General features: G+C 36.6%; 1 protein-coding gene across 1 annotated transcript in view; it reads right to left on the bottom strand.

Annotated features, from left to right (window-relative positions):
• Positions 1 to 26,202, bottom strand: part of ARMC2 (armadillo repeat containing 2) — a gene marked incomplete at both ends in the record, with an annotated part of 63,683 nt that overhangs the window by 8,797 nt on the left and 28,684 nt on the right. Inside the window, 5 exons of the mRNA XM_082480734.1 lie at positions 1,465 to 1,587; positions 3,119 to 3,440; positions 16,401 to 16,500; positions 18,794 to 18,939; positions 24,296 to 24,516. Of these exons, the coding sequence (XP_082336860.1) occupies positions 1,465 to 1,587; positions 3,119 to 3,440; positions 16,401 to 16,500; positions 18,794 to 18,939; positions 24,296 to 24,516 (912 nt within the window). The remainder of the gene's footprint in view (positions 1 to 1,464; positions 1,588 to 3,118; positions 3,441 to 16,400; positions 16,501 to 18,793; positions 18,940 to 24,295; positions 24,517 to 26,202) is intronic.

Genomic DNA, 26,202 nt, shown 5'->3' on the forward strand with positions numbered 1-26,202 from the left:
GTCTTAGGGTGAGATGTCTCCTAAAACTCAAATTATTTTCTAACATTAGCTCTATTTTCTCTCAGTGTTGTTATAACAAGCAAACACATTTTCTCTGAACAGCTACTTAATATTGCCCCTGGTCCGAAGCATTTACATGCTTGCTGTTTTTCTGTGGAGTAGTTTGACATAAGAGTAGCATGTAACTTCAGCAGACAGAATGAGACCTTCAGCATTTCCTAGGAAGAGCTACCATCATGTAGGTTTTCAGTGCACGGGCAAGGAGCGATGTTACAGAGTTACATTTATCAATCTTCTGAGAGCATGAAATGAACCACTGAAGTCAGTCCAAAAAATAGTCCAGAAAAAAAAAAACCCAAAACAACAGAAAAAGGCTGGCTTCATTCCCATTACCTCCATCTTTGAATGTTGCGATACTGAACATGACTTGAACTTGCCGTAAAGAGACACTTGAAATTATTATTTTTTGTCTTTGGGATCCACCACTTGTATCAAACAGCAAGTATTCTCAAAATGTCTCCCAGAGACAGCCTGCTGGTCTTCCAGCTTTCTCTCTCCTCAGTTCAGGCAGAGGAAAGGTGATGGGACTGGTCCCACATGCTAACAATAAAACCAGGAGAGGGAGAGCAAATGGGACAGGCAGAGAAATAATTTGTTTCCCCATTGCTCTGACTAAGAGACATCTGGCTTATGGGTGATAAAATGACTCATGACAGAACAGCAGAACTATTACCTAGAGAGATGATGTCTACCAGTCAGAGCACTAGGTTGACAGCCAGAATATTTTTTCCTACTCCTCATTCTACCTGTTGCGTGAACTTCAGGCTCCATCCCTCCCCCATGTCTTGTCTATTTAGACAGAAAGCTATGCAAGACATAGACTCTCTACCTTCTGTATAACATTAACACAATGAATCCCAGAACTCAGATGCAGTTCCTACACATCACTAAAACATGACTTGTCCATACTGTCAGAGGGGAAGAGAATCACACAATCCTATACTGCCAATGGATTTATAAGTCAGAAACAGACATAGATCAGATTTTGCAGGTTTAGAAGGTACTAAGAAAAAAAAAAAAAAAAAAAAAAAACACACACACAAACTTCCTTACCATACTCTGATTAGAAGTAAAAAGCAACATGATTATTTTGGCTCAGGCATATGGATTTTGAACAAGTCTAGCAAAAATTGCTAAAAAGAAAACAATATGGTAAATTCCTTTGGGGAGGAAAAGAAGGGGGTTTGTCAACAACCTAACTATTTTCACATAAGTCATAAAATTATGTTCCAAAAGAATGAGAAATTATTATGGTAAGAATTTAGCCCTATGAACTTTATATTCCTGTGAGATGATACCCACAAAACACTATCAGTGTCTTTATTTTCTGTAGTATTAAATATAGCATGAATAACTTCCACTTTCAAAAAGCTATACAAAAAGTACTAGTTTAAAAGTCCTTACTTTCAGCAATGTGTAGCTTCTTGTCTTGAACAGCAGAACTCTTCGTTTTGTAGTAGGATAAATTATTGATTGTTGTTGCAGCATTGATGACCAACTCCTCACAGTCATCAACCGACTTGTATTCTGGTAGTAAAAAAACCCAAAAACATACATATGTAGATACACACACGCATATGAGTCTAACTTAGCAGTGTGCTATATCTCAGAAGCAAACTGAATCATAGTATACATGGCCACTATTACAGACAACTACTCTGTTTTTTGGTAACATGGCAGAAGCTAACAGGAACAACTGATCCAAAAATGGCAATACAAAGTCACTCTTTCCAATTCTTCATCTGCAAAAATCATTGTGACAGTTTAAAATCTAGTTAGTTATGACATTTTAACGATCCTGTTTGCTGTTTTAAGATGGAACTGCGGAGAATCCACATGCAGAAACGGGCCTCTATGATAGATACAGAGAAATACCAAGGACTATTATACGGAAATGTCAGGTACCAGGAAAAATTGGGGAAAAAAAAAGAAAAGAAAAGAAAAAAAAAAAGACTACTTTAACAGTATTTGAAAGATTCTCTCAGAGTTCCTGACAGACTATTAACCAGTATAAAATTACACCAGCAAGTCTGAAAGTTGTGTATACTGATTTATCTGAAGTTTATGGCCTCAGAAACCAAGAGTGAAGGAAATAAAAGAGGGGTAAGTTCACAGGGAGAGAGAACATTTTGTAGTAAACTAGCTGATTCAGTGCTCAAGAAGAGGGGAGGGTGGCAGAGAGAAGCTTTGAGGCTCAAAAGCGCTTACACAACGATTAAGACAGCTACAACCCAGGAAGCTCCTGCAGGGCTTGACAGTATGGATGAAGTTGTGAGTTTGCTTTCTCTAATCCATGGCTGGTGGGTAAAACTGGTAAGCTAGCATATAATCAGCTTGATTGTCTTTACATAATATTTAATGTTCTCATCACACACTAAAATATACTGAATTCTTTGAGATGTATCTTGTCACTGCTAAACTCTGTTATGGGGAGAACACACTGCCCACTCCTAGCCTGTAATTAGATTTACAAAGGGATCAGTGAATGGTAAAGGAACTGTAGTCCTAAGCCTCTGTTCAGAGGCAAAACGACACTCTCTTCCAACTGAAAGAGATAAAGGTTGGAAATCTGAAAAAGAAGAAAAAAGTAAGAGGAAATTTTTTGAGGAGGCTGAAAGTTATGGGTGCAGGGAACAAAAAGAATACTTAATCCAGAACAGTCACAAAACCTGCAAACCTTAAAAAAAAAAAAAAAACACCACCAAACACATGTATGTAATAGCTGATAAGAACAGGCTTATATATGAACTCTCAGTGAGATTTATTCAAATTTATTTCCTTATCCTTAATGATCATATCTGCAAATTTTATCACTGAGTGAAACACTTCTATGTCTTTCCCGAGACATTAAAATGTCAGTACAAAAGCAGCAATGCTTCCACTGTCTCAAACAGGCTTTCTACATAAACCAGTTTATGAATATCAACAGACTGACTTTGTTATTTTAGCAATGAAACTGATTTAGTTATGGCTCAACCTAGGTCAGAAGGTCAAGTAGAAAATTCTAAGCTCTCCTTACAGACTGAACAAAGATAACACACACAAGAGATTTTATTACCTAGTACTGTAACAAGTAATTCTACAATACGATGGGCAGCCGCCAGAGTTGCTCCTACACTGGGATGAACGGAGAGATTGGCCAGCACTCTTATCAGTTTTATCAGGACATCTTCTGCTTCTGAAGGATGCTTTGAGTGTTTTTTTTCTTCCCTTCCTCTTTCATGGTACCACTTCTGTGCATTCAAATCAAGTTCATGGTAGGTTTGGAATAATGATATCAAGGTGTTAACACTTTCTCTTTCTTTAAAAAATTGCTCACGGGCCTGATTATTCTTTTCTGTTAAATTACCAAGAATGAAGACGATACGGATAACCAAATCCTGCAATAAAATAAATAAACCATATTACATGGAAAACATTAGAAGCTATAAGCTGCTTTAAAAGAAGATAATACTTAATTTGCTTCAGAATTCAGTTAATAGCAGGTCCAGAAAAATTGAAGGAATGCCAAATACAGCAACTAGAAATAATTTTTTATGCTACTATTTTTCATAACATCGTTCACAGAAGAAATCAAAAACATCTGACAGAACTAGTACAGCATTGGGGTAATTGCTAATGGGATATACTTAGTATAGGTCATCTATTTTTACCAAGCCCACAGTAATCTTAAAACAACTTAAAACAGCACTTTATATAACGAGAATAATCATATGGGCCAGAGCTTACTAATCTTTCAAGTAAGCAAATGCCAGCTGTGATGGCCAAGGACCACTACATTCTCTTCTTCTCTAGGACTATTACCCATCGTAAAGGTTAAGCTACTTCCCCTTGATTTGTTACTGTAAAATCCATGTTAGCTCTTACTCATTTCCTTGTTAAGTCCAATTGCTTATAGATAGCTGAATTATTTGTTCCAGATTTTTTACCAGAAATGTAATCTAAACTGACCAGTCTGTTATTCCTCAATTCCTCCTCTTTTCTTCTTTTAAAGATAGGTGCCCTACAGCCTTGCCATCCTACATAACTTTTCAAGAATCCCAGAGACTTTACCCCTTTCTATCCTTTTGTAAACACCAAAGGGTAACTTTCATCTGGCCTAGCTGGTTTGAAGACATTCCACATTTTTTAGTGATAAAAGAACTCAGGCTGAAGTAGAGATTAATTGTTTCATCATACTTAAACCTTTCACAAAAAGAAGCAAATAAAGGCATTCCACACTTCCATAGCATCTGTCAATAATTTTAATCTTCTGAACACTGCAGCAATTATCGCCTTATTGTCTTCTCGCTATTAATGTACTACAGAAAGTTTTCTTGTTTCTTTTTATGTCCCTTTCTAGTTGCATCTCATTTTGTGCTTTGTTTTTTTCTGATTTTGATTTTGTTTTCTTGGTACCCTTTTATTCTTATCATTGCTAAATGAGACCTACTTTCTATTTTTATACAGTATCTTGAGATCTTATAATTTAACCAAGTTGCTCTCTTAAAGCACTTTTTATCCCTGCTGTTCACTGGGATACGGAATTACATTTCTTGTTGCTTCACTTTGGACATATGGAGAAACAGGCTTTTTTTGGCAAGACTAGTGGATCCTAACTGAATGGCATTCAACAACACCTCCACCTTTTTCTTACCCACCTGTATGGAAGAAGAAAAAAAATAATTCTGAAAGTCTGAACTAACCAAAGTATAAACTAATTAAAACATTTGCCTCTGCCACTTGCATCAAAACCTACTCATTTCCAAAAAGAAAAGTCCATGGCTTTATCTTAACAGTACCGGTAAAGTATCAGCATCTCTTCAAGTACAGCACAGCCATCTACCCTTAACTGCTAAACCGCTGTACTTGCACTAACCTAGAATTTTGCTAAACAATTTACATGCTGTTTTTCTTCAAATGTAATAGTTATATTCAAAGATATTCTAATCCTCCCTGGTATTAATAACGTAAATTAACCAGGCACATTCCAACTTGTTAAAGTATACATACTAATACTGAAGGAGAAAAGATGTATAAGCAGTGAATCCTTCTTTCATACATGCCTTCATGAATAAGTTTCAGGTCTTAAGCCTGTGCCACAAGACATCGGCAATAGCATCCTCTTAGGGTCAAGAAGATGAATGCTAATCCTAAATATGAGAAGCAGGCAGTCTCCTAAGTGAGGAATAGGTTCTTGTATCCGTGTATTTAATATGACAACTCCGTAGGACCCACTTACCCTTTTTTTAAACTAGGCATCATATTTTTGCTAGCATCTAAATGTCACCAAGGCAAATTTTTATGAACATTTATGACTAACCACTAAGAGCTTTCACCTTTGCTGGCACAACCCCCAATTCACAAAGGCTGTAAGAATTTGAAACAAACAACTGATGAATCAGAAGAGAGAACTGAAAAAAAGCAGGCAGTCTAGTTTGACTCGTTTATATTGACTTTCTAATTTTGGTCAAAACAGTATCAGCCCAGCAACAGCTCTACCCAATCAGAAAACAGACAAACAGGTACCGTACAGCAATCAACTGATATTTTGAGAAGTGTGATCTCAACTGTGCTTTCCACCTACAGGCTAGCAAAACAAACTTATAAAATACTTCTTTTTAGCTAAGCACATCCGGTTTTAATAGCATATTACTGAAGTTTTATTATCTTCCAGTGAAAATGTAACTAGGAGAGTCAAAGAAAAAAGCTGGTACAACTTCTCCTGAGTACTATAATACTCAAGGGTGTGCATTATTTTTGGCTGTATTTTTTTAAATGCTCATAGGGTAAGCACCGCAAGAGTAAGAAACTCCAGCTTAGAATTGCTATGTAAAGAAATATATGTAAAGATGAATGACATTTTGAAACTGCTTGCAAGACTAAACCTGTACAAGGCCCATGAGCCTTTCTGTACATAATGAAAAAATCAGTACAATAAATGAGATTATTATGCATCTCCAATTGTTTGGACTATTAACATATGCATATATTCCATATGCATATGGAATTTCAGACATTCTTGCACACTTACAGAAACATTACATTTATCAGATTAATTTATATAATATGGAGGGGTTTTAACATGTATAGCACAAAAGACAAATTAGATTTAAGATAAGAATTACACTCAGAGGCATTCATCTGAGCCATGCTGTCCACAGAGCGTACCCAAACCTGACTGGAAGGTTATATATGAGACCACACAGCTTCACTTATACAAACAAATTTGAAGAAACATATCGAGAAAACCATGAGAAGGAGAACTAATTTTTTTTCTTTCCTTCCAATCTGTGAAGAAACTGTGATATTTTTGTTTTTAAAGTGGTAATGGCACCACAAACTCCATCAGCATTTAATTCTTATTTTTCTGACAACTGAAACATATACATTTGATAACTGATATGAAAGATTTCTTTGCTTACCCACTTATAAAAATCGATTCTTTGCACTGCCCTAGTAGCAAAGGTACCCAATGTACTTGCTGAGTCACAGAACTTAACAACAGTTTATCTTGGCAATTAAAATGTACCTGCCTTTCAGTGTAAAGCACGATGAAGTTCCAGTGAAGTTCCCACTGGCTGGAAAAGGGGAAACATAACCCCTATTTTCAAAAAGGGAAAAAAGGAAGACCCAGGGAACTACAGGCTGGTCAGTCTCACCTCTGTGCCTGGCAAGATCATGGAGCAGATCCTCCTGGAAACTATGCTAGGGCACATGGAAAATAAGGAGGTGATTGGTGATAGCCAACATGGCTTCACTAAGGGCAAATCGTGCCTGACAAATTTGGTGGCCTTCTACAACGCCATTACAGTTTTGGTGGATAAAGGAAGAGGCACTGGTACCATCTACCTAGACTTGTGCAAAGCATTTGACGGTGTCCTGCACGACATCCTTGTCTCTAAATTGGACCACTCAGTCAATAAATAATTGGCTGGACCCAACAGCTCAACGTCCAATGGGTGACCAGTGACAAGGGGCATTCCTCCAGGGTTGGTACAGTGGCCAGTGCCGTTTAACATCTTTGTTGGCAACATGGACAGTGGGACTGAGTGCACCCTCGAGAGCAGCTCTGAGGAGAAGGATGTGGAGCTGTTGGTTGATGAGATGCTCAACATGAGCCAGCAATCTGTGCTTGCAGCCCAGAAAGCCAACTGCACCCCAGGTTGCATCAAAGAAGTGTGGCCAGCAGGTTGAGGGAGGTAATTCTCTTTGGAGAAGAGAAGGCTGAGGGGAGACCTTATTATGGTGTACAAGTATCTAAAGGGTGGGTAGAAGGAGGATGGAGCCAGGCTCTTCTCAATGGTTCCAAGTGACAGGACAAGGGGTAATGGGCACAAGTTAGAACACAGGAAATTCCGTTCAAATACACGGAAAAACTTCTTTACGGTGAGGGTGACAGAGCACTGGAACAGGCTGCCCAGGGAGGTTGTGGAGTCCCCTTCTCTGGAGATTTTCAAGAGCCGCCTGGATGCAGTCCTGAGTAATGTGCTCTAGGCAATCCTGCTTCAGCAGGGGAGTTGGACTAGATGATCTCTAGAGGTCCCTTCCAACTCTGAAAACTCCATGATTCCATGATTCTGTCCCTCCTACTCTGCTCTTGTGAACCCCCCCCGGAGTACTGCATCCCACTCTGGAGCCTCCAACATAAGAAGGACATGGACCTGTTGGAGCAAGTCCAGAGGAGAGCCACGAAGATGATCAGAGGGCTGGAGTACCTCTCCTATGAGGACAGGCTGAGAGAGTTGGGGTTGTTCACCTTGGAGAAGACAAGGCTCCAGGGAGAACTCGTAGCCCTTTCCAGTACCTAAAGGGGGCCTGCAGGAAAGATGTGGAGGATCTCTGTATCAGGGAGTGCAGTGATAGGATGAAGGGTAACGGTTTTAACTTGAAACAGGGTAGATTTAGATTAGGAACAGATTATTTTCTCTATCTAATGAGGGTGGTGAGGCACTGGAACAGGTTGCCCAAAGAAGTTGTGGATGCCCCATCTCTGGAAGTGTTCGAGGCCAGGCTGGATGGGGCTTTGAGCAACCTGGTCTAGCGGAAGTTGTCCCTGGCCATGGCAGGGGGTTTGGAACTAGATGATCTTCAAGGTCCCTTCCAACTCTAACCATTCTATGATTCTATGAACAGAGGTACAAATAGTATAAGTTTACTTATCAGTACGAAAGAAAAGTGATTAGGACAGTAATTTCTAACTAAAATGAGATAAATAAGGGATGGGAGTCCATTCTAGAGTTTGTACACATTGGCCAAGTACCTGTTGTTAGTCTATTTCGTGTCTGAACCCTCAGAAGGGGAGGGGTAGTATGAAAAAAAATTCAGATGCCAGCAGCTGGGTTCCTATTGAATCTCCAGCTGTAAATGAAATGTGCTTTCCATGTTACACAAACTTCAATGGAGGTAGTCAAAATTCTACTACCTACCCAGCACTATGAACTGCTTATAGGGCTCATTCAAATCTAATTCACACTTCATTTCCAAATTTGTATTTCTGCTTTATTATGTATCTTGGAAAGAAAATGTAAAGACTTTCGTTTGCAGGGTCTGATAGTCTACTTATAAACAAAGTAACAGTAGTTATGCCATCCTGGAGCTAATTTCTTCCAAACACAGTAAGAATTCATGTTGAAGTGACATTCTGGCTGTGAAAACTCGTGATCAAACCCAGAAATAACAACTGACCCTAAATGAAACTCGATTTAAAGAGAAAAAAATGAGGGTGTGGGGGAGAGGGAGAGGGGGAGGGGGGAATACTCTGGAAGTATCAAAAGCAAATGAAGAAGTTCTTGACTGAAGAACCTAAAATAAGGAGCAGAAAGGAGAAGCTTTGCCACAGTGACAGCAGGGAGTACTTTGTCAGTAAAGAGGGAACCTCCTTCCCCTGCAAATATGAATGTATTTGAGGAGAAGGAGAAGCCAATTAGAAGAATGTGTTTATATTTCTGTGTATCACATGCCACAGGACCCTACTCAAGAATTTCTACACACAAAAATCTGATCTGTTTAGGTAAACTTTTCAGAAAAGGGTTCATTTGCACTTAGTGACTTTTAGCAATGAAGAACTCATGCCCTTAGGTTTGTTTGTGGACATCTGGAAATCTGGGAAAGGTAACGAAGAAAAGCAAGGACATTGTCACCAAAACAACATTTGACGAAAAGCGGTGTACGCTCTCTCACAAAAAACATTTCAGAAACCATGCATAGAAAGAAAAGTTGAAAACCATATCCCACTTTGCTCCAGTGAGTACTGATCTCCCTGGTTAAAATCTTTGTTCTTATTGCTAGTTTGAATTTGTAGAACTCCAGCCACTATTTCCTCCTATCTCTTTTTTCCTTGATTCAAGGATGGTCTACTAACAGAAATGTCTTCCGTGTGCAGATTCTATTAATGGGCAACTTACTAATGGTCTGACCTTTGTCATTGATAAATTAATTTCCTTAATCTTGGGTTGTTTTTTTAACTCTAATCATTCTTTTAGCTCTTTTCAGACCTGTTCCCAAGCTTTCAGCTTCTTTTGTAGAAATGAATACCAAAAAATAAGGCAAAATATTTTAGTGACAGTTTCTGTCACACCAAGCAGTAATACCTTCTTATTATTCTTATTTGATATTCTAACATTTACCTATCTATTAATTACATCCACTCTCTTGTATCTTTTGATACATCAGAACAGCAGGTTTCTATATGATACATGCCAATGAAGGCCAAACTTTCAGGTCTACGTTCCTGATCATTTTGTATTCAGAGTACGTATCACATATTTTGCGCATTCCTTACCACATTTGCCTTTTCTTTCAGACAAAAAGAAAAAGTCACAACCAAAGTATTAGGAAGATGCAAATACACTATCAGCTCAGCATACTGTCAGTAATCATACTGTAGGGAAAGGGTGACCTTCTGTGGTTGTTCAGATTTTTCAGCAGGGAAATTCCTTCAGAGCTGTCAGAAAATTTACCCTAAAATGGATACTTTCTTCTTGAAAAATAAGTTAATTCAGAGAGAACGAATAATCAGTTAAGAATACGCATGTTCACGCACACAGGAGAAAAACCTTATATTTTGGTTCTTTAATGGTCAATTACTATATCCCCTTCATAGCATTTTTTAAATGTCCAGGGCACTATCATACTGTTGGGCTAGAGGGAGGAAGAATACAACTGAAAATATGTATTTGTAGATGTAGGAGAAAAGAACCACATGATCTACGTAAGTTCGTGGGGTTACCTTGACAAGCATTTTGGCGGAAGTGGTGCCATAAACAGCTCCCACTCTCCTTTCCATTCAGAGTTTGGTTCCTCTGCAATATTGTTTCCTCAGTATTTGTGACCAAGGAACTATTTGTGTGGCTGTTCAACAAACCAGACTGGAAAGCAATGGAGGCGATAACCCAGCAAAGGACTGGGTTTCTTTTTTTCAGTTTTAAGGTTATTGGAAGCTGGATCAGTTCTGTGACCTGATGCATCACAGTCACACAAACAGCTGTCCTCAGCCCAAATGAGGGATGGCACAGAGGGAAAAGTGAGTAACCGAAACACAAAGAACACTTCTGTCAGCACTGATGACCATTTCTTTAGAAGCAAGCTATGGATACAAAAACACACCACCAACCCAAACCCCAATAATAAAAAAAAATAATAAAAATCTTCGGTATCTCATAAGACTATGATGCCACTGAGCAGAGTATCAAAAATACTCTCAAAGCACTTAAGAGGCAAACATGTATATCCAAACGAAACACAGCTGCAGCATTAGACTCTATAGTTAAGAGCCTGTGGTTGCTTTGAGGTATACATGACATATATTATAAGACTGAGTTAAACAGACAGATAGTGGGTTCCTGGGAACTCATCACAGAATTCTCCATAAGCCTGCCAAAGAAACAGCCAGGAGGGCCAGTCATTGCATGCAGATAAGCCTTCACCTAATAATAAAGCCAGAAACAAAGTGGAGAAATTCTCTGCATTTATATGGGACAACATTCCCCACATCAGCAATCTTAAGAGCAAAAAGGACATTCAATAGCCCTAAAAATGAGTATTTTCTTGGAGGGAGACAAGAAAAAGTCTCACAAGCCTGCTAGCTCATAGAAGACTATAAAATGATTTAGGACCTTGTAGATACATTTGGGAAAAAAGCTGGGAAGATCCAGGCACACTGAACCCAACAAATACAGACATCTCCTTACTGAGGATGACAAGGAACATCAGTCTATTCTTCATTTCATAAATTGTTTGGACAAACCGATTGTTAAATCAAACAGGTAAAGTAGTATGCAAATTATAATTGTAAATTAGTGCAGTTCCACCAGCTGCTGCAAGAGATGCAAAAATAATAATTTTTTTCAAACATATCAGGACCAGGAAGTTTGCCAGAATCTGCAGAACTAATTGATGATCAGGATAAAACTGAAGCATTCAGAGAAGAAAATATCATTGCAGAGAAGCTAAATGAGTTCTTTGCGTTCATTCATGCCCACTGTGAAAGCTACTGGGGAGTTCTCAATGCTATAGCCTTCTCTGGGGAAGACCCATCAGAGGATCTGTCCAAAACTGAAGTGACTGCAAACAACTTTAAGGAGCTGACAAAACAAACAGTAAAAAATCACCAGGACTGGATAATCACCCAACAGTGCTAGAAGAACTAATTAATTAAATCACTGAATTACTAACAGTGATGTGCAACCTCTCAAAACTACCTTAATGCGTAAGGACTGCAAGGGTAACAAACATTAACTCTATATTACTAGAAAAAGATCCAAGTGAGATTCTGTACCAGAATGTCTGTACCAGATAAATTAGAAGAAACAAAAAAAGAACAATAAAATGAGTGGACAGTCGGATAAATGCAATCAGCTTTAAGACTCCTAAGTCCTGACTTACCCAATTCTTGAGTTCTTTTATGGGATCAACAAACATGCGTAAAGAAGACCCATCTGATATCACCCGTGTGGCTTTCCAGGAGACTGTTTGACAGTCACTCACCAAAATCCTAGTGAAACTAAGCAGTCATGCTGTAAGGGAGAATGTCCTGGTATACATAAATGATTAGAGGATGGAAAACAGAGTAAATCAGCAGTTCCTGCAATGGTGGAAGATGATCAGTCGAGTTCCAGAGGGTTCTGTGCTGTAGCCAGTTGTGTTCAACCCGTCCATAAACAACATGGTAAAGTGGGCGACAGCAGTGATATGGAAGAGTTTGCTGATGACACGAAGATATTCAAAGTAGCAAAGATGAAGGCTGACTAAAGAGCAGAAAAAGGACTTGTAGTGAACTGGTAATAAAACAGCAGATGAAATTTAAATGCAGATAAACATAAAATGATGCATGTGGAAAACCACAGAGCAGTCATACCCTCACATATAAAATCACAGCCTTTGAACCAACCATAACCACCTGGAATGCAATCTTGGGGTTAATGACAGATTCTTCATGGAGGTTAATGATCAAGAAAGCAAATAAAATTTGGGGAATTCCTGGGAAATAAACTTATGCAGGCACGCAAATCTACTATATGGCCACATATTAACTATCATGTTCTGGTCTCCTCATGTCAAAAAAACACACAGGACACAGGACTGTAAAAAGTTCTGAGAAAAGCAACATGGATGCACAATGGTACAGAATAGACTCTGTATCAGAAAAGGCCAAGTAAGCAAGGACTCTTCAGCCTGGAAACAGCCTAGATAACTCCAAGAGAATATGATAAAGGTCTAGAAAGTCAGGAGTGGTGTGAAATGAATGACTACGGATTAACTATTTGCCAGCTTTTCATTATAAGAACAGAACAGAATCAAATAAAGATAGTAAAGGCCAAATTCAAAACATGCAAAAGGAATTGTCTGTGCAATAGGTAGTTGCTGTGGCAACTCCTTACCAATGGATGTTTAACATGTTGGAAGTTTACATGTGGTAGAGGGGAGACTGTAGAATTTCATGGAAAAGAAGTCCAGAGGTTTATTTCATACACAAAGAACCGCAGCTGGCTGAGGAATTTTCCAAAATGGAAAGAGCTAGAAGTTTGATAAGTATACATAGGAAGTATTGTATATGCTTGCTCTGTTTTTACTGTTCTCTGAGCATCTGATTTTCACCACTGCTGAGAATGGATAGTAGGCTGGATGAATCTTTCATGTGACCCAATGTGATTACTCTTTTCTGAATAGGCAATTTCTGCATCCAGTGATGTCAAATACTGAACAAATGTCTCCCAATTAAAAAAGTAGACTACATTAAAGTATAAAGGGATTTTTCTACACAACAGACCCAAGATTTTTTCTATGCAAATTTTAGCATCACACCCTGTGCTTGTGCACTTAGGATTGAAAATAGACTCCTATCTGTACACTGATAAAAGATTTCGTGGAAGCTGGCAGGGCCTCAAAAGGCCACCTAAGCTCAGGTAGTGTCTGACTTACTGACAAGAGCTACTTCCCTATTTAGGCAATCTCCCTGTTTCAAAAGCATGGCCTCCTCATGACTTAAGACATTAGCCACAGCCTGAGAAAATCATCCTTTATATAATTTATCTGAAAAGCTTAGAGATTATAATGATCTGAGAAAGGGGAACAGCATCTTCTTAAAAGATTTCTGGAGATGGGCAAAAGTCTACAAGGCTGACTGGAAAGAGAAGCATGCAAAGCTCATTCTGCAAGATAGAGACTCTACAAGAATACTTCTGACAGCTTTCACAGCATGTGGCAGCCACTAAGGACTTTTTTGTTACTCCACACAAGTGAGCTCCAAAACCAAGCACAAGTGAAGTCCAACAGAACATGTACTTCAGGTGCATAGAAATGCACTTCTGAATTCCCCAGTCCTACCTTGCAGATCCAGCTTTTCCAATCTTCTGTAATCCTTACCTAAGACTATGACACATATAATTTAGCAAGTCTTGCCAACTCAATTTCCCAGAAGTCCTTCTCACAGAGTTAAATTACTACTCTCCTGCTCCTTCTGACTCTTTTACCCAAGGGACAAAACAAGCTGAGAAAAAAAAAAAAAAAAAAAAGGAAAGAGCTGAAACTGCAGTGTGGTGAGAAGAACAGAGACTATTTGGGTGGCAGCTGCGGAATTGTGTGTGGTGTGGGAGCAAGCCATTAATCCTATTTCCAGTGCTCACATTTTTATTTTCACAATATTTAATACTTACTTTTAAAGTCACAGTTTTGAAAGCACTTGAGAAAGTCTGAAAGCTGATTTTCTTTTATTTTTCCCCGTATGTTTCTAGCTGCCATGATTTCCAGTAAAAAACCTGATCCCACAAACTGTGCAACCTGAAAATTCATAAACATACACACTTCCTTTCTTAACTTATCAGTTCTTAGTCCTGAGGATTTTTAATGCTTTGAGTTAACAATACTGATTTATCCTCCTTTTTGCTGCTTCTTCCCACAGCAGACAATTTTATTCACACTGCTGTTACTTGTTTTCTTTTCAACACATACCAACTCACTCTATAACTCACTAGCTGTCAGAATTTTAAAAGAAAGATTAGCAGTGCCAACTACACCTCAAGAAAAACATTTGCACTCCTCACAGCTCAAGTGTTTATGATATACTACAGAAAAAATGGTGCATTACATTATCCATGTCCCTCTTCTTGTTTCTGCAGGGCTTCACTAAGCTGACAACTGACAGTTGCATGCTTGTTTAAAAACTGCAGTAAGAAATAATTATTCTGGAGACACTGCATATATCATCATCACAACATAACAACTAAGTTTTTTTTAAGACACAAGCTATTTCTTTACTAATTCGTATTTTGATAAAACAACTGACAGTTTAACACAAAAAGCAATGCTAAGCTAGTGAAAAAAGATATATTTTAGGATTACTTAATAAAGCAGACAAATGAGAATCTAAATTCTTAATGCTACCTGGCAACAATTTGAGCCTACAATTCATTATGAGCCTACAATTCATTATGACACAAAGCTATTACCACAGGAGCCTAGAAAAGTTCCCCTTAAAATTACAGATGAGAATTGAGAGGAAGATGTTACTCAACGTAAACTCCTTATTCAAAGCACCATCATTTGCTGAGTTTTTAATACAGTGCTCACAAGGAAAAATAGCTATCAATCTAGTAAAACATCATGCGTTTGATATTTCTCATATTATTTACATAGCTTTTACATAGCATTTACTAAAGTGTCTTTGAAGACTATACAATGCAAGAGCAGCGTGAACCTAGAAATACTCAGATATGCTGCAGATATGTTAATCAACAGACATTTAGAAGACTAGAAACAACTTTGTATTTGTTCCTCTTCCATGTGTATCATCACAGTAAATTTTTGCATTTGGCAAGAGAAAGAATAGATCATTTAGCATAGTTGATCTGGTTACCTTCATTAACTGCCTGTTTAACAATAGCAGCACAAAAGGTCTTCCAACAATTCTCCAGGAATTACTAATCTGAGATAAACTGTATAGGTTAACTAAACGTCCTCAAACTAGTTTAGATGCTGGAGCAACCAATAAAGTTCCTTACTTTTAAGAATAATCTTAATGTGACTTAATGGTCTGTTTTGAAACCTTGTTCCACCTTTAAACATCTATGCTTTACAAACAAATTCTTTTCATCTTAAATCTTACCTGGCAATGGAGCTGAGTAATTTGCCATACATGGGGCACTTCACTCTTACCAACGTGGCAATCTTTAAAACTATGATCCTGTGTCAAACTCCCAGAGCCTGGTGCTCCAGTAAATGTAGGAAAAATCACTATGATACATCAGGACAATACAGCACCACCTGACCCTTGAAGTTCATATGACGTTAGTAGGAAGTATACTCTTATAGTTTTACTTCATAATACAAGCCATTTTGACAAACTAAGCATTTATTTCTTAGGTGAACGTTCCAAATACAATACTCTAGGCATGTGGTTTTCTCTGGTAGAGCAGAGATACACTCCGATACCTTATGCAATTATCAAGGAACAAATTTTCCTCTGTTTTCAAATTGCTTAACTCTGGAAATTTTATACTTCTTTTGCAGGGGAGGAGGGCAGGATAAATCCTAACAATTTCATATTATTAAAAATTCAAGTAAACTATTTGCTTTAAAAAATATCTTTTAAAACTAATAAAAATAATTAAGTACTCAATGGACTGTTTCTACACATGCAAAGGATAGACAAGTGAGTCAACTATCTGTCCTCCGTATTGCTTTGAATTTTTAATCTAAATTATTTCATTTCAATTATTTACTACTTAGAAATGCTGTCAACCATTTAAAATTTTTATTTAGTAAATGCATAAAAGTGGGTCACTGAAAACAAGCTTATATACAATAATACACAGACATATCAGAGGATTAATATATAAAAAGCAAGAGATGAAAAAACTGACCTGCTGCTTCTGGTGTTTGTTTAGTAGGGCTAAAAATAAGATGTAACATCTGGAGCAGTCTGCTAAAGCTGCACAGAAGTCATCGTAGGAAGAAAGTTTGCTGCAAAGGTATAAAAATAAAACAGAAATGACTGAAAGCACTTTTTTCCACAAAAGATTTTTTTTAAAAATCACTCCGCTTTTGACTCTCAGAGCTGTATTTTCCAACAAATGAAATGAATGCCGATACTCTGACTTCTAGTAGAGGCATACCCAGTTACACAAGAGCACAACAGAAGTTTAGCTATCCTTGCCACTGTGAATTATGGGAAGAAGCGAACATAAGGAGCTTCCCAACTTGCTTGCCATATGGGCACAGTATGCTAACACCAGCACTTCTTAGCGTTAAATGCAAGAACTGTAATTTCAAGATGACATGGGAAATAAGACAGGAGATGAAATAAAGGGTCCCTTCCTAATGCACATCTAGCAGAGCCCAGTGACAGCACTACCAGAACACATCTCTCACCAGCAAATATGGAGAGCACACCTTCTTGCAGTCATGATTTTATCTTTGTGTATTCCCTAACAACTGCTCCGGTCCTACACTGCTCACCTTGACCATTACAAAAACAGAGAATTGGACATGCTTTGGTCATCCCAGAAACACTGCAATAACAGAACAAACTAGAATAACCTCTTACTTCCCATGTAGTCAAAACCAGCAAATATCTGTGTTGATGTTCAATGACAACCAATTACAGCAAGACTTACAGACTTAGAGAAACGAACAATCTGAATAGACTGAACATATTCTCTACAAAGTGACCTAAAGTTAGTGACTGATACAAAAGAGTAATTATTGTGTATTACTAGAAGACAAAACAAAATAAAATTCAAATCTGTGCTCTGTACTGAATAGTATAATATTTTTTTTGTGACTGCAATTTCCAGGAAGCTAATTAAATTGATTTTATGGCTAATTTGTATCCTCAGAGCATGCACTTCACTAAACTTAAGAAAAAAAAATGAAGCAGTAGGAAACTTTAAATAAGACAAATTACTTTTGCTTCATACTGAATTCCAGATCAAGTAAATGTCCTTGTCAGAATTACAGTGTAAATAACGGTTACATTTAATTACACACCCATTACCCCACTTTTCATGGCATTTTCCAAGTAGAAGTGCTCTCTCCTTAGAAGAAGCAAATATGCTCAAAGTGCTGTAATCACTGCTAGAACCCAATTCATTTTTCGGAACAAAATTAGAGATACACATGTGGACAAGGAGGCATGGCACTGGGAAAGTAATTCACATGCTTTACAGGTAGCACAAACAGCAAAGGACCAGATTTGCCTGTTTTTAGCTGTGGAGAGGAAGGAATGACAGCTGTAGAACAGCTAAACAGCTTATGTAGCTGCTCTTCAAAGCACAACCCAATCTCATCTAGCAAGGAGAATGTGATGGATAATTTGGAGGGACTGAACAGGAAAAACGTCCATAGCAGAATCTCAGTGAACATGGAGCCACAGGCAACATGACTCAATACAATAACAAAGCAGCAACAGCAAATACTTCATCGAGAACTGCATTCGTAAATTGTGCTTATAACCCAACTTGTCCTGAAATTACCAACAGTTAATCTCACAGCTTCTTCAAAATCCTTAAATTGTCTGCGAGTCCATTTAGCATTGGACATTACAAGCTGGTGCTTGGTAACTGGAAGATTCTTGACTGAGGAACTATTCAGACTACAAAAGGATCTTTTTGGGTGATTCACTCATACTGATCTCCCTCTAAAAAGCACATCTTGGGAAGCAGTCGCTGAGCTGCTCATAAAACTGAGACTCTTTCAGTGCTTCCATCTGCACACTCAAGCCCTGATCCCACAGATTAATCTCCTCAAACACTCTGTGATAGCTCAAAGCAATGAACGCTGATCACGTTTTCACTTTTGTATTTTATTTCACAATACACAGTCCCCAATATAACTTGAGCTTAGGTAATTTCTCTCATTCATTTTTTTCAAACATGTCTATTTACTAATAAAACATTATTAATCCTAAAAATAGGATTAATAAATATTTAATAATTTATGCAGCAGCTTTAAAATTTAAGAACTGGTACTTTAAAAATCTCAATCAGAATCTGTGGGATCAAAGAATGACAACAAAAAACCCCACTCTTCACAGGGACAATGAATCCAGCTTTGTATGGCTACAATTAAACAATTCTGTCAGTATTAATAGACACAATTATAATACAAAATAATTAAAAACTACACAGAGCTTTTAAAAAAACAATTCAATGTAAAACTTCCAATTTTAGTGCTTGATCCTGCCCTCTTTGAGGTCACTTGAAGCAGTAACACTGACTTGACTGCATGCAGAAATAGCACTGTGCTCTACACATACCTGAATATCCTGACAATATAGGTGCATACATCCTTATCATTCATACGCTGCTCTAGCGCCACACAGAGCTCAGAGACTGCACCATTGGAAATGAGCTGGCATCTTGCCGGAGGTAAGTCAGCCAAGTTTCGCAAAGTAGCTGTCAGCTGCATATAGAATATTTAAAGATTTATTAATCACAGCTGCTTACAGCAGAATCCACACTGTTTTGAAAATTTAATAAAGCTCAGATCTCATTTATAACATCTAAGGCACTCCGAATGCACTGTTAACATTCTGCAGGTATGTATCTACCAATAAATTATAACAGGAAATGGGTAAGTAACAAAGTTGTGTGTATTGAAATAATTGTTTGAAAAATGAAAGATTGATACTGGTCTTTGCCTGCATGCAACCTCCTTCTTTGAGGGAAACATGATCTTTCATACGTTTTAAAGTCTCATATGCACATACACAACCATATACCCATTGGAAATTAGGTGAAATGCTGTGGATAGTTAAAGTGATTTTTTGCATAATGCCTGATTTTGCAAATTTACATTTAAGTCTTGAAAGTGAATACTGATATATAGAATAAATTTTGGTAATAACTATAAGTTGCAAATTAAAATTAATTGATTTTAAAAGACAATAAAATTTATTTTGATTAAAACATTTAAAAGTTAATCAAGATCAAGAGAAATCCACTATTGAAACAGTATAAAAATGAAAAGCTTAAGTTCTCAAGTTTATTTTGGAGAAACCAAAATATTTTTATAAGACACTGTTCTATTTCAAGGAGTTTTAAGCATACAATATCTATCACTCGTAGATGTGCAAAATGAATCAGCTAATGCAAATTTTGAAATGTTCTGGTTCTCTTCCAAGGCAAGAGTATTCAAATGCCAAAGCTAGACAGGCAATGACATGTAAGTTAACTGTTGATATAAAAATAAAAATATAAATATAAAATTAACGTGAAGTCATTTAATCCAATGTGAATATGGGAATTCTTCAAATTTTCTTTATTCTAAGAGTAAGGTATTTAACTTCAATTTGGTTTTAAATGTAGTTTGATAAGGCACAAAGAATATTCGTTCAAATTGTTTGTAATCACAAAAAACTCTAGAAATTAAGTATTTTATCACTGAATTGGATTGCTTGTCCAGCAACATGCAATTGCTAATTTTAAAGGAAAAATCTGACAAAGAGCAGGCTAAGTTGTGTTTGAGGAGCTTTTGCTCATAGGATTCTATGCAATTCTCTGTCCATTCTCCAGCAGCTTTCAATTTGCTGTTATATGTCAACAAATTTGACAAAACTGTACATCTTCAATAACCACACAATGGTTATGGACGAGTAGGAGAAGGAACAATGTGTCAAAATGGATAAGCAAGGTACAGATGGAAAAAAATTAATGCCATAATGTGAATGTGATATGTGAATGGATTTAATTTCAGCACTAAATACGAAATGTATACTATATTCAGAATAAACAGAAATGGAACCTATGGAAGCCATTTGCTTCATATTGTTCATATTTTAAGAAGATACCTGCATTTTTTTTGTTATTTTAACTAAACAATTGCAAAAAATATAATTCCAGATATGCATTCTTTCACAAGTCACAATGCTTCAAAAACCAACACAATATTGGAGAAATATTTTAAAATAAAAATAGTCTGATCAAATGCTTTGCTATTCAAAAGTTTTGGTGGAAAAATTCCACAGAAGACTCCATTCAGTGCTCACATACAAGGTGTTCACAGTCAGCCTAGGATGATATTTGTTGAGGTCTAGCTAAACTTCACAATAAAGAAAATGAAGGATAAACCACATATTAAAAGTGTTGTCCAAACCTAGACCAGGGCTTTTACTGCAGCAAAGATACTTACGTATTAGATAATAAAAAAAATATATATCTTTATCAATAGATAATGGTGCAGAGGTGTCCAAAAAGACAGTAAAAAATTTTTCACTGCCTGAGACAGGCAGTTCAAAATCCTCCAGCAGTAAATCCTATCAAGAGGCATCCTCACACAAAGACAGGTTGGAAAGGAAAAGCTATGCAAAATAACATATACACTTAAATGTGCGAGACAATGAAATTCAAAGTTCATATAAGAACACAAAAGAACAGTTAGTACACAAGTGGAATTCGAAGAGTACAAATTAAAAAAAAAAAAAATAGAAGCTAGCCAGACAGCAGATGAATTCCAGAGATATTCTGATTGCTTCAACCAGACACCATGATTCAGGGAGAAATGCATAACAATTGGCTCCAGTAATCCCCACCAGCCCTAATCCTTATGTTGCCATGTGAAAGATCAAATTCACCCAAACAGAAAATTTAACAGCAGACAAATGCTACTTTTAAAGGAGAAGACATTTAAGTGCTTTGCAATGAAGGAACATCGAGTACTTGTTAAGTCTTGTCAGTGACATTTCAAAAGCCTTGGCTTTTGAATAAGCATTACCATATTTCATATAAATATAATCAGACTATTAAGTGAAGCAACATAAAATGAGTCAAAGATGAGCTTGGTTTCATGTCCTCTATTAAGGAAAAATAATTATTATTAGAAACATTTTTATTATTGTATTGTGGGACTTCTGCATAATATCCATTGTGTAACAATGACGAAGTCAGAGAGGGACTTTATTTCCACAAAAAAGACCTGGCAAGTTTATGTAGAACAGTGCCATTTGGTGATTGTGCAATTATATGGTTAAAGAATGAAGAGTTGGTCCCAGTTAACTAAGATACTTCAGTTATCAATATTAAGAGATAGCAGAGCCTCCCTCACTGTGCCTATTTAAGATGTTTTTCTTCTCCAGTATACTTTGCTCTCTATTCCTAAAGACTTGTATTTATTCATTCGTTATTTCTGTATGTCACTGGATATTTGATCTTTTGCTACAACTTAAAGTATGCCACAAAAACTTCCTTTATTCTGAAGACATGCATCAAAGAAGAAACTTTCTTCAATCTATAACCCCGAAAACAGAACTATTCCTACATCTGCCTATGACTGAACAATTAACTCACATGGAAGAAATGGTGCACATTAATGTAAATTTGTTGAAGAAACTGATATCAGAAAATCACACAGGAATTCCATAGAAGCAGGAATCACTGATTTTCACTAATAAACACTAATAATCACAAATGGAGGAAAAAATGAAGTATCTGTACTACTACAGAAGAGAATACAAACAAGTTGAACAGCAACCTCAATAGAGACAGTTGTCAGTATTGACTTTTCCACAAAAGACTCGAGGCCTTCTTAGAAAAAGCCAGTCTACTCAAACCGTACAAAATAGTTTTGCTACACTTCCAATCATACTGAAAACAGCAGAGATGATAATGACCCAAACAAAAGTGTAAAATGTAACATTTTTCTTTCACGTATTTGCAAATTAAACCCTTGATTTAAAAAACTAAATTTATCCACAGACAAATAATGGAAGAAAAAAACGTTTCTGCAAAGTCGTGGGGAAGCTCATACAGCTAGTCTAACAGCTAAAAATAATCTGATTCATTAGTTTTATTACTTGGACATCTTTTGTTATTTTTAAGTGCCCCAACTGGCAAAAACTTCTTTTTATATTTACTTAGCATAAATTTCCATCTCTTTCTACTCAACAGGATTCCCATTAAACTTATTATATGATCAATGCCAACAGCAGCTAGCAAATGTCAGTAAGTAATATGCTTTGCTTTTAACCATCCCCTTCCTGCTCTCAGAAGGACAAATATTTTTAAACTATATAGACGTGAAAAGAGATACAGGATACATATTTCTAATTTAGTTTTTAAAATGCCTTCCAGAACTACAACCTAAATTTCCACTCACTGAAATGGCTGCACAACTTCCATATGTGAGGCATCATAATCTACTTCTTTATCTAAGCTTACTTTACTTATCGTTTTGGTGTTTTAAGTGACTGTCTATCACCTTGCAAATTAGACTGAGAACAGAATCTATTCTGGACACCCAATCCCTCCTCAATACTTTTCAGAAGGGGGTTTCTAACTAAACTGATAGCCTAAGGCAGTACTGCAGTACTGGGACTTAAAAAGTCTAACATAACGTTCAAGAAAAATATGGTCATTAATATATGGATTACATATAGATCTGAAGTTTGTACACCTTCTCTTGAAAAAGACAGCTTGGAAATCCCATATACAATTTTTGTATAGAATATAAGTTATGATATCAACAAAACGGCACAGATGATTTTAGAATTGTTCGGAGAATTCACAGTGCCACAAGAAAGTTAACATTCCCAATTCTAAAGACAAAAGTATATAAAAGAGAAATTGGTGATTCGTGTAGGAACTTAATGATGACAGGACCAGATAGGAAAGAAAATAGGAACACAAGCAGCACAAAATTTCCAGTTTCATCATACATTCTCCCAGTCTTCAGCAATTTGCCAGTTTGGGACTTCCTTAGCCAAATGTAAGTATTAAGCCACATCATTTCATTCAGTGCTTCATAGCATCTCCCAATCTGGTTATGCTTGCATTAAGACGATACACACTATCCTGCAGAGACATACCTCATAGCTCCACTAAAATAAACAGACAAAAATCAGTAATAGTAATGTGATGGTGTAAGCTATACATTTTCACATTTCAAGTAGTATAAAATCCCTTGTTTGTAAGTTAGTAGAGAATTAAAAAAATCTGGCATAATTAATAGTGTTTACACTAAATTTCTCTACCTCAGAAAATTGACCAATACATTTCCTTATGAAATCCACAAAAGCTTACAATTACACCATTCACATCAATAACTTCCAAGACAAATGCCAGGAAGCTACCTGGCAAATCCTTGACAAGCACAAAAAAAACTGACAGCCTATGTATAACTTAAGATTTAGCTACATAACATTTTTTTCCTAAAGGTTTAAACAGTTTTAGGGCAAAGGATTAGTTTTCATAGCTACCACTCAAGGTACCTCATATGTTGAAAAGACAGTTTTGAGCCTGCTGCCTTCAAAAGTGTTGGCTTTTACAACTACCTTTTCCTTAAATTACAGTTCTTCAAAAACACTTTGTCAAAGAAACATAGCTATATTTTCCTATGCATTTTTGAAAAGGCATTATTCTTGTAATATAAAGCTTTTTGTAATCTCCTAGAGTATTGCAGAACCAGTTTGTATTTATTATTTCAGTTTAAAGAATTTAGACAGGGAGCATATTTTTATGTTTACTATAATATCCAGAACATTGTCAGCACCAGAAAGTAATATTGAAAAACTGGTTTTATTAGGTACCTAAAAATATTTCTATTAACTTCAGAATTTCTGAAGCCTTTAAAGTTGACTACACAAAAATATCTATGATAATTAAATTTAGGTCCTGAACAACTTCATGTAAACATCTTAAAAAGAAATCTATTCAAATACAGGTACAACTTTGTCAGTGGCACACAGGGTTAGCTTATCTCCTCTAATTAAATTTTTAATTTGCCCTTGAAGTGTGTACTTTTAGAAATAAAAGTAAATGCTAACCTGGACTAATAAGTGGCCCAAGTTGGAGAAATATGTGTCATTTTCTTTTACATTATTAATCTGCTTCATTAATTGCAGCAACATTTCAACAGCTCCTTTGTTGACCATTTCATTAAGGAGTACTGCATTTCCAGACATGAATTTTATAGCTCCCAGGCAATACAGGAAAGCTTCATTGTTTTTTTGTAGATCTTCAGTTCTCAGGACCTCGAACAAACAATCTAAAAGGAAATCATTATTCAGAAAGCCTAATATTAACATTTATATTACATACAGTCCAGTTATTGAAAAGATTAACAATTGGGAAAAAAAAAACCTCAGACTCAACTCTTACATTTCTAGTAAGTGGGCTAGAAAAATTGGGTATTTGGATTGAAACCAAGAAACAATTATTGATGAATAAGAGAATGGGCCTGACTTTTTTTTCTCCGAGGCTTCAAGAACAAGCACCAGTTGTAAACACATAGCAGTAAACATTGAACTCCTCAGATTTGCAAAAGTGACTGTGTGTGCCTGGAACTTATGTACTAAACTTGAGAAATTCTAAAGACGTTTATTTCCACTACTTCCTTAAAAATCAAACATCTTAAAGCATCTCAAATGAAGCACTAAGAAGGAGAGGTGCCTCATTCAAATCTCACATTTGAAGTCTGTTCATAGCCTTTTTAGATTTACTTTTTATGTAGGTAAAGTTACTGTAAAAGTTTTTCTTTCTGCTACCACTGTCAGATAACTGAAATGTTAAAATTAACAGCTGTTAGCAACAAGCCCAGTATATCTTTCACAGTCAAATTGAGACATTCTGAATTTGATGGGTGTATCTTAAACAAACAAGTAATCCTAACCAAATTTACACTTTCGAATTTCTGAACTGATTGAAACTGATGTTTACTTCTACTTCCTGCGTTCCATCCAGTTAAATAAAAACATATTCCAGTCTCATGAAACTTAAGAAGTTTCTAAAGTTTTTTCTTTCTCAGCTCAAGAATATAGGTGTATATGGATGAAGTACACACACTCTAGGCTCTTGGCCAAACTCTCAACCTCACCAACTGCCTATCAGTCAGCTAAATCACTTGGGTTGTTGCAATGTGAGAAACCAGTTTCAGGTTCCTGCTCTGCTCAGTATCAAACAAGGTCTTGAACAGTAGTTATCTATTTTGGGATGAACGGTTAATTTATTTCTTCTTCTGGAGCTGCTCCACTGCACATAAATAGTTCAAAGGGCCAGAGGAAGAAAAATACATTGAATCTATAACCCAGTGACTGCAACAAGAATCTGGGCGATTAAGATGATAACCCAGGTTCATGCCTTTGGCCTAGATAGGTGGGTCCAAAACATAAAGAGTGAACGAACAAACAAACAAAACCCTACTAAAAATGCTCTTTCCTTCATTATTTTTTAAAATACAGGGAAAGAAGAGGAAGTGAAAAAAAAGTGAGTGAGGATGGAAATGAGAGCAAAAAACCCAACAATGCATACACAGGCACAACCACTCAAATTGTCCAGATTTTTGTATGATGCTGATCTCTGCAAAACTGTAGTTTTTAGTATGCAAAGTCATTTGAGCTATCTGACCTGTTCTCTTTTCTCCAAGTCCTTTCCCGTGGATCTTACTGCTGGAAAGGTTTCTCTGGTCTTTATTTCTGACAACACTCACATACTAAACTTTAAGACCATCAATACTCTCATCTATTTAAGCAGATACACACATATGCCTTAACTTATGCACTTGCAATAAATGCTTGCAAGGTCAAGGCTTACGTTAATAAAACATAATAAAGTTTTAATGAAAGGAACGACCATCAATTGATACTGAGTATCATTCACACACTATCATTTTCTTCATATTTCTCATATTTGCAAGGGGTGTGTGGATGACACAAATACAGTTACAATCACAAAA

The sequence above is a fragment of the Vanellus vanellus genome (genome assembly GCF_965231255.1).
Source record: "Vanellus vanellus genome assembly, chromosome: 3".
Lineage (NCBI taxonomy): Eukaryota > Metazoa > Chordata > Aves > Charadriiformes > Charadriidae > Vanellus > Vanellus vanellus.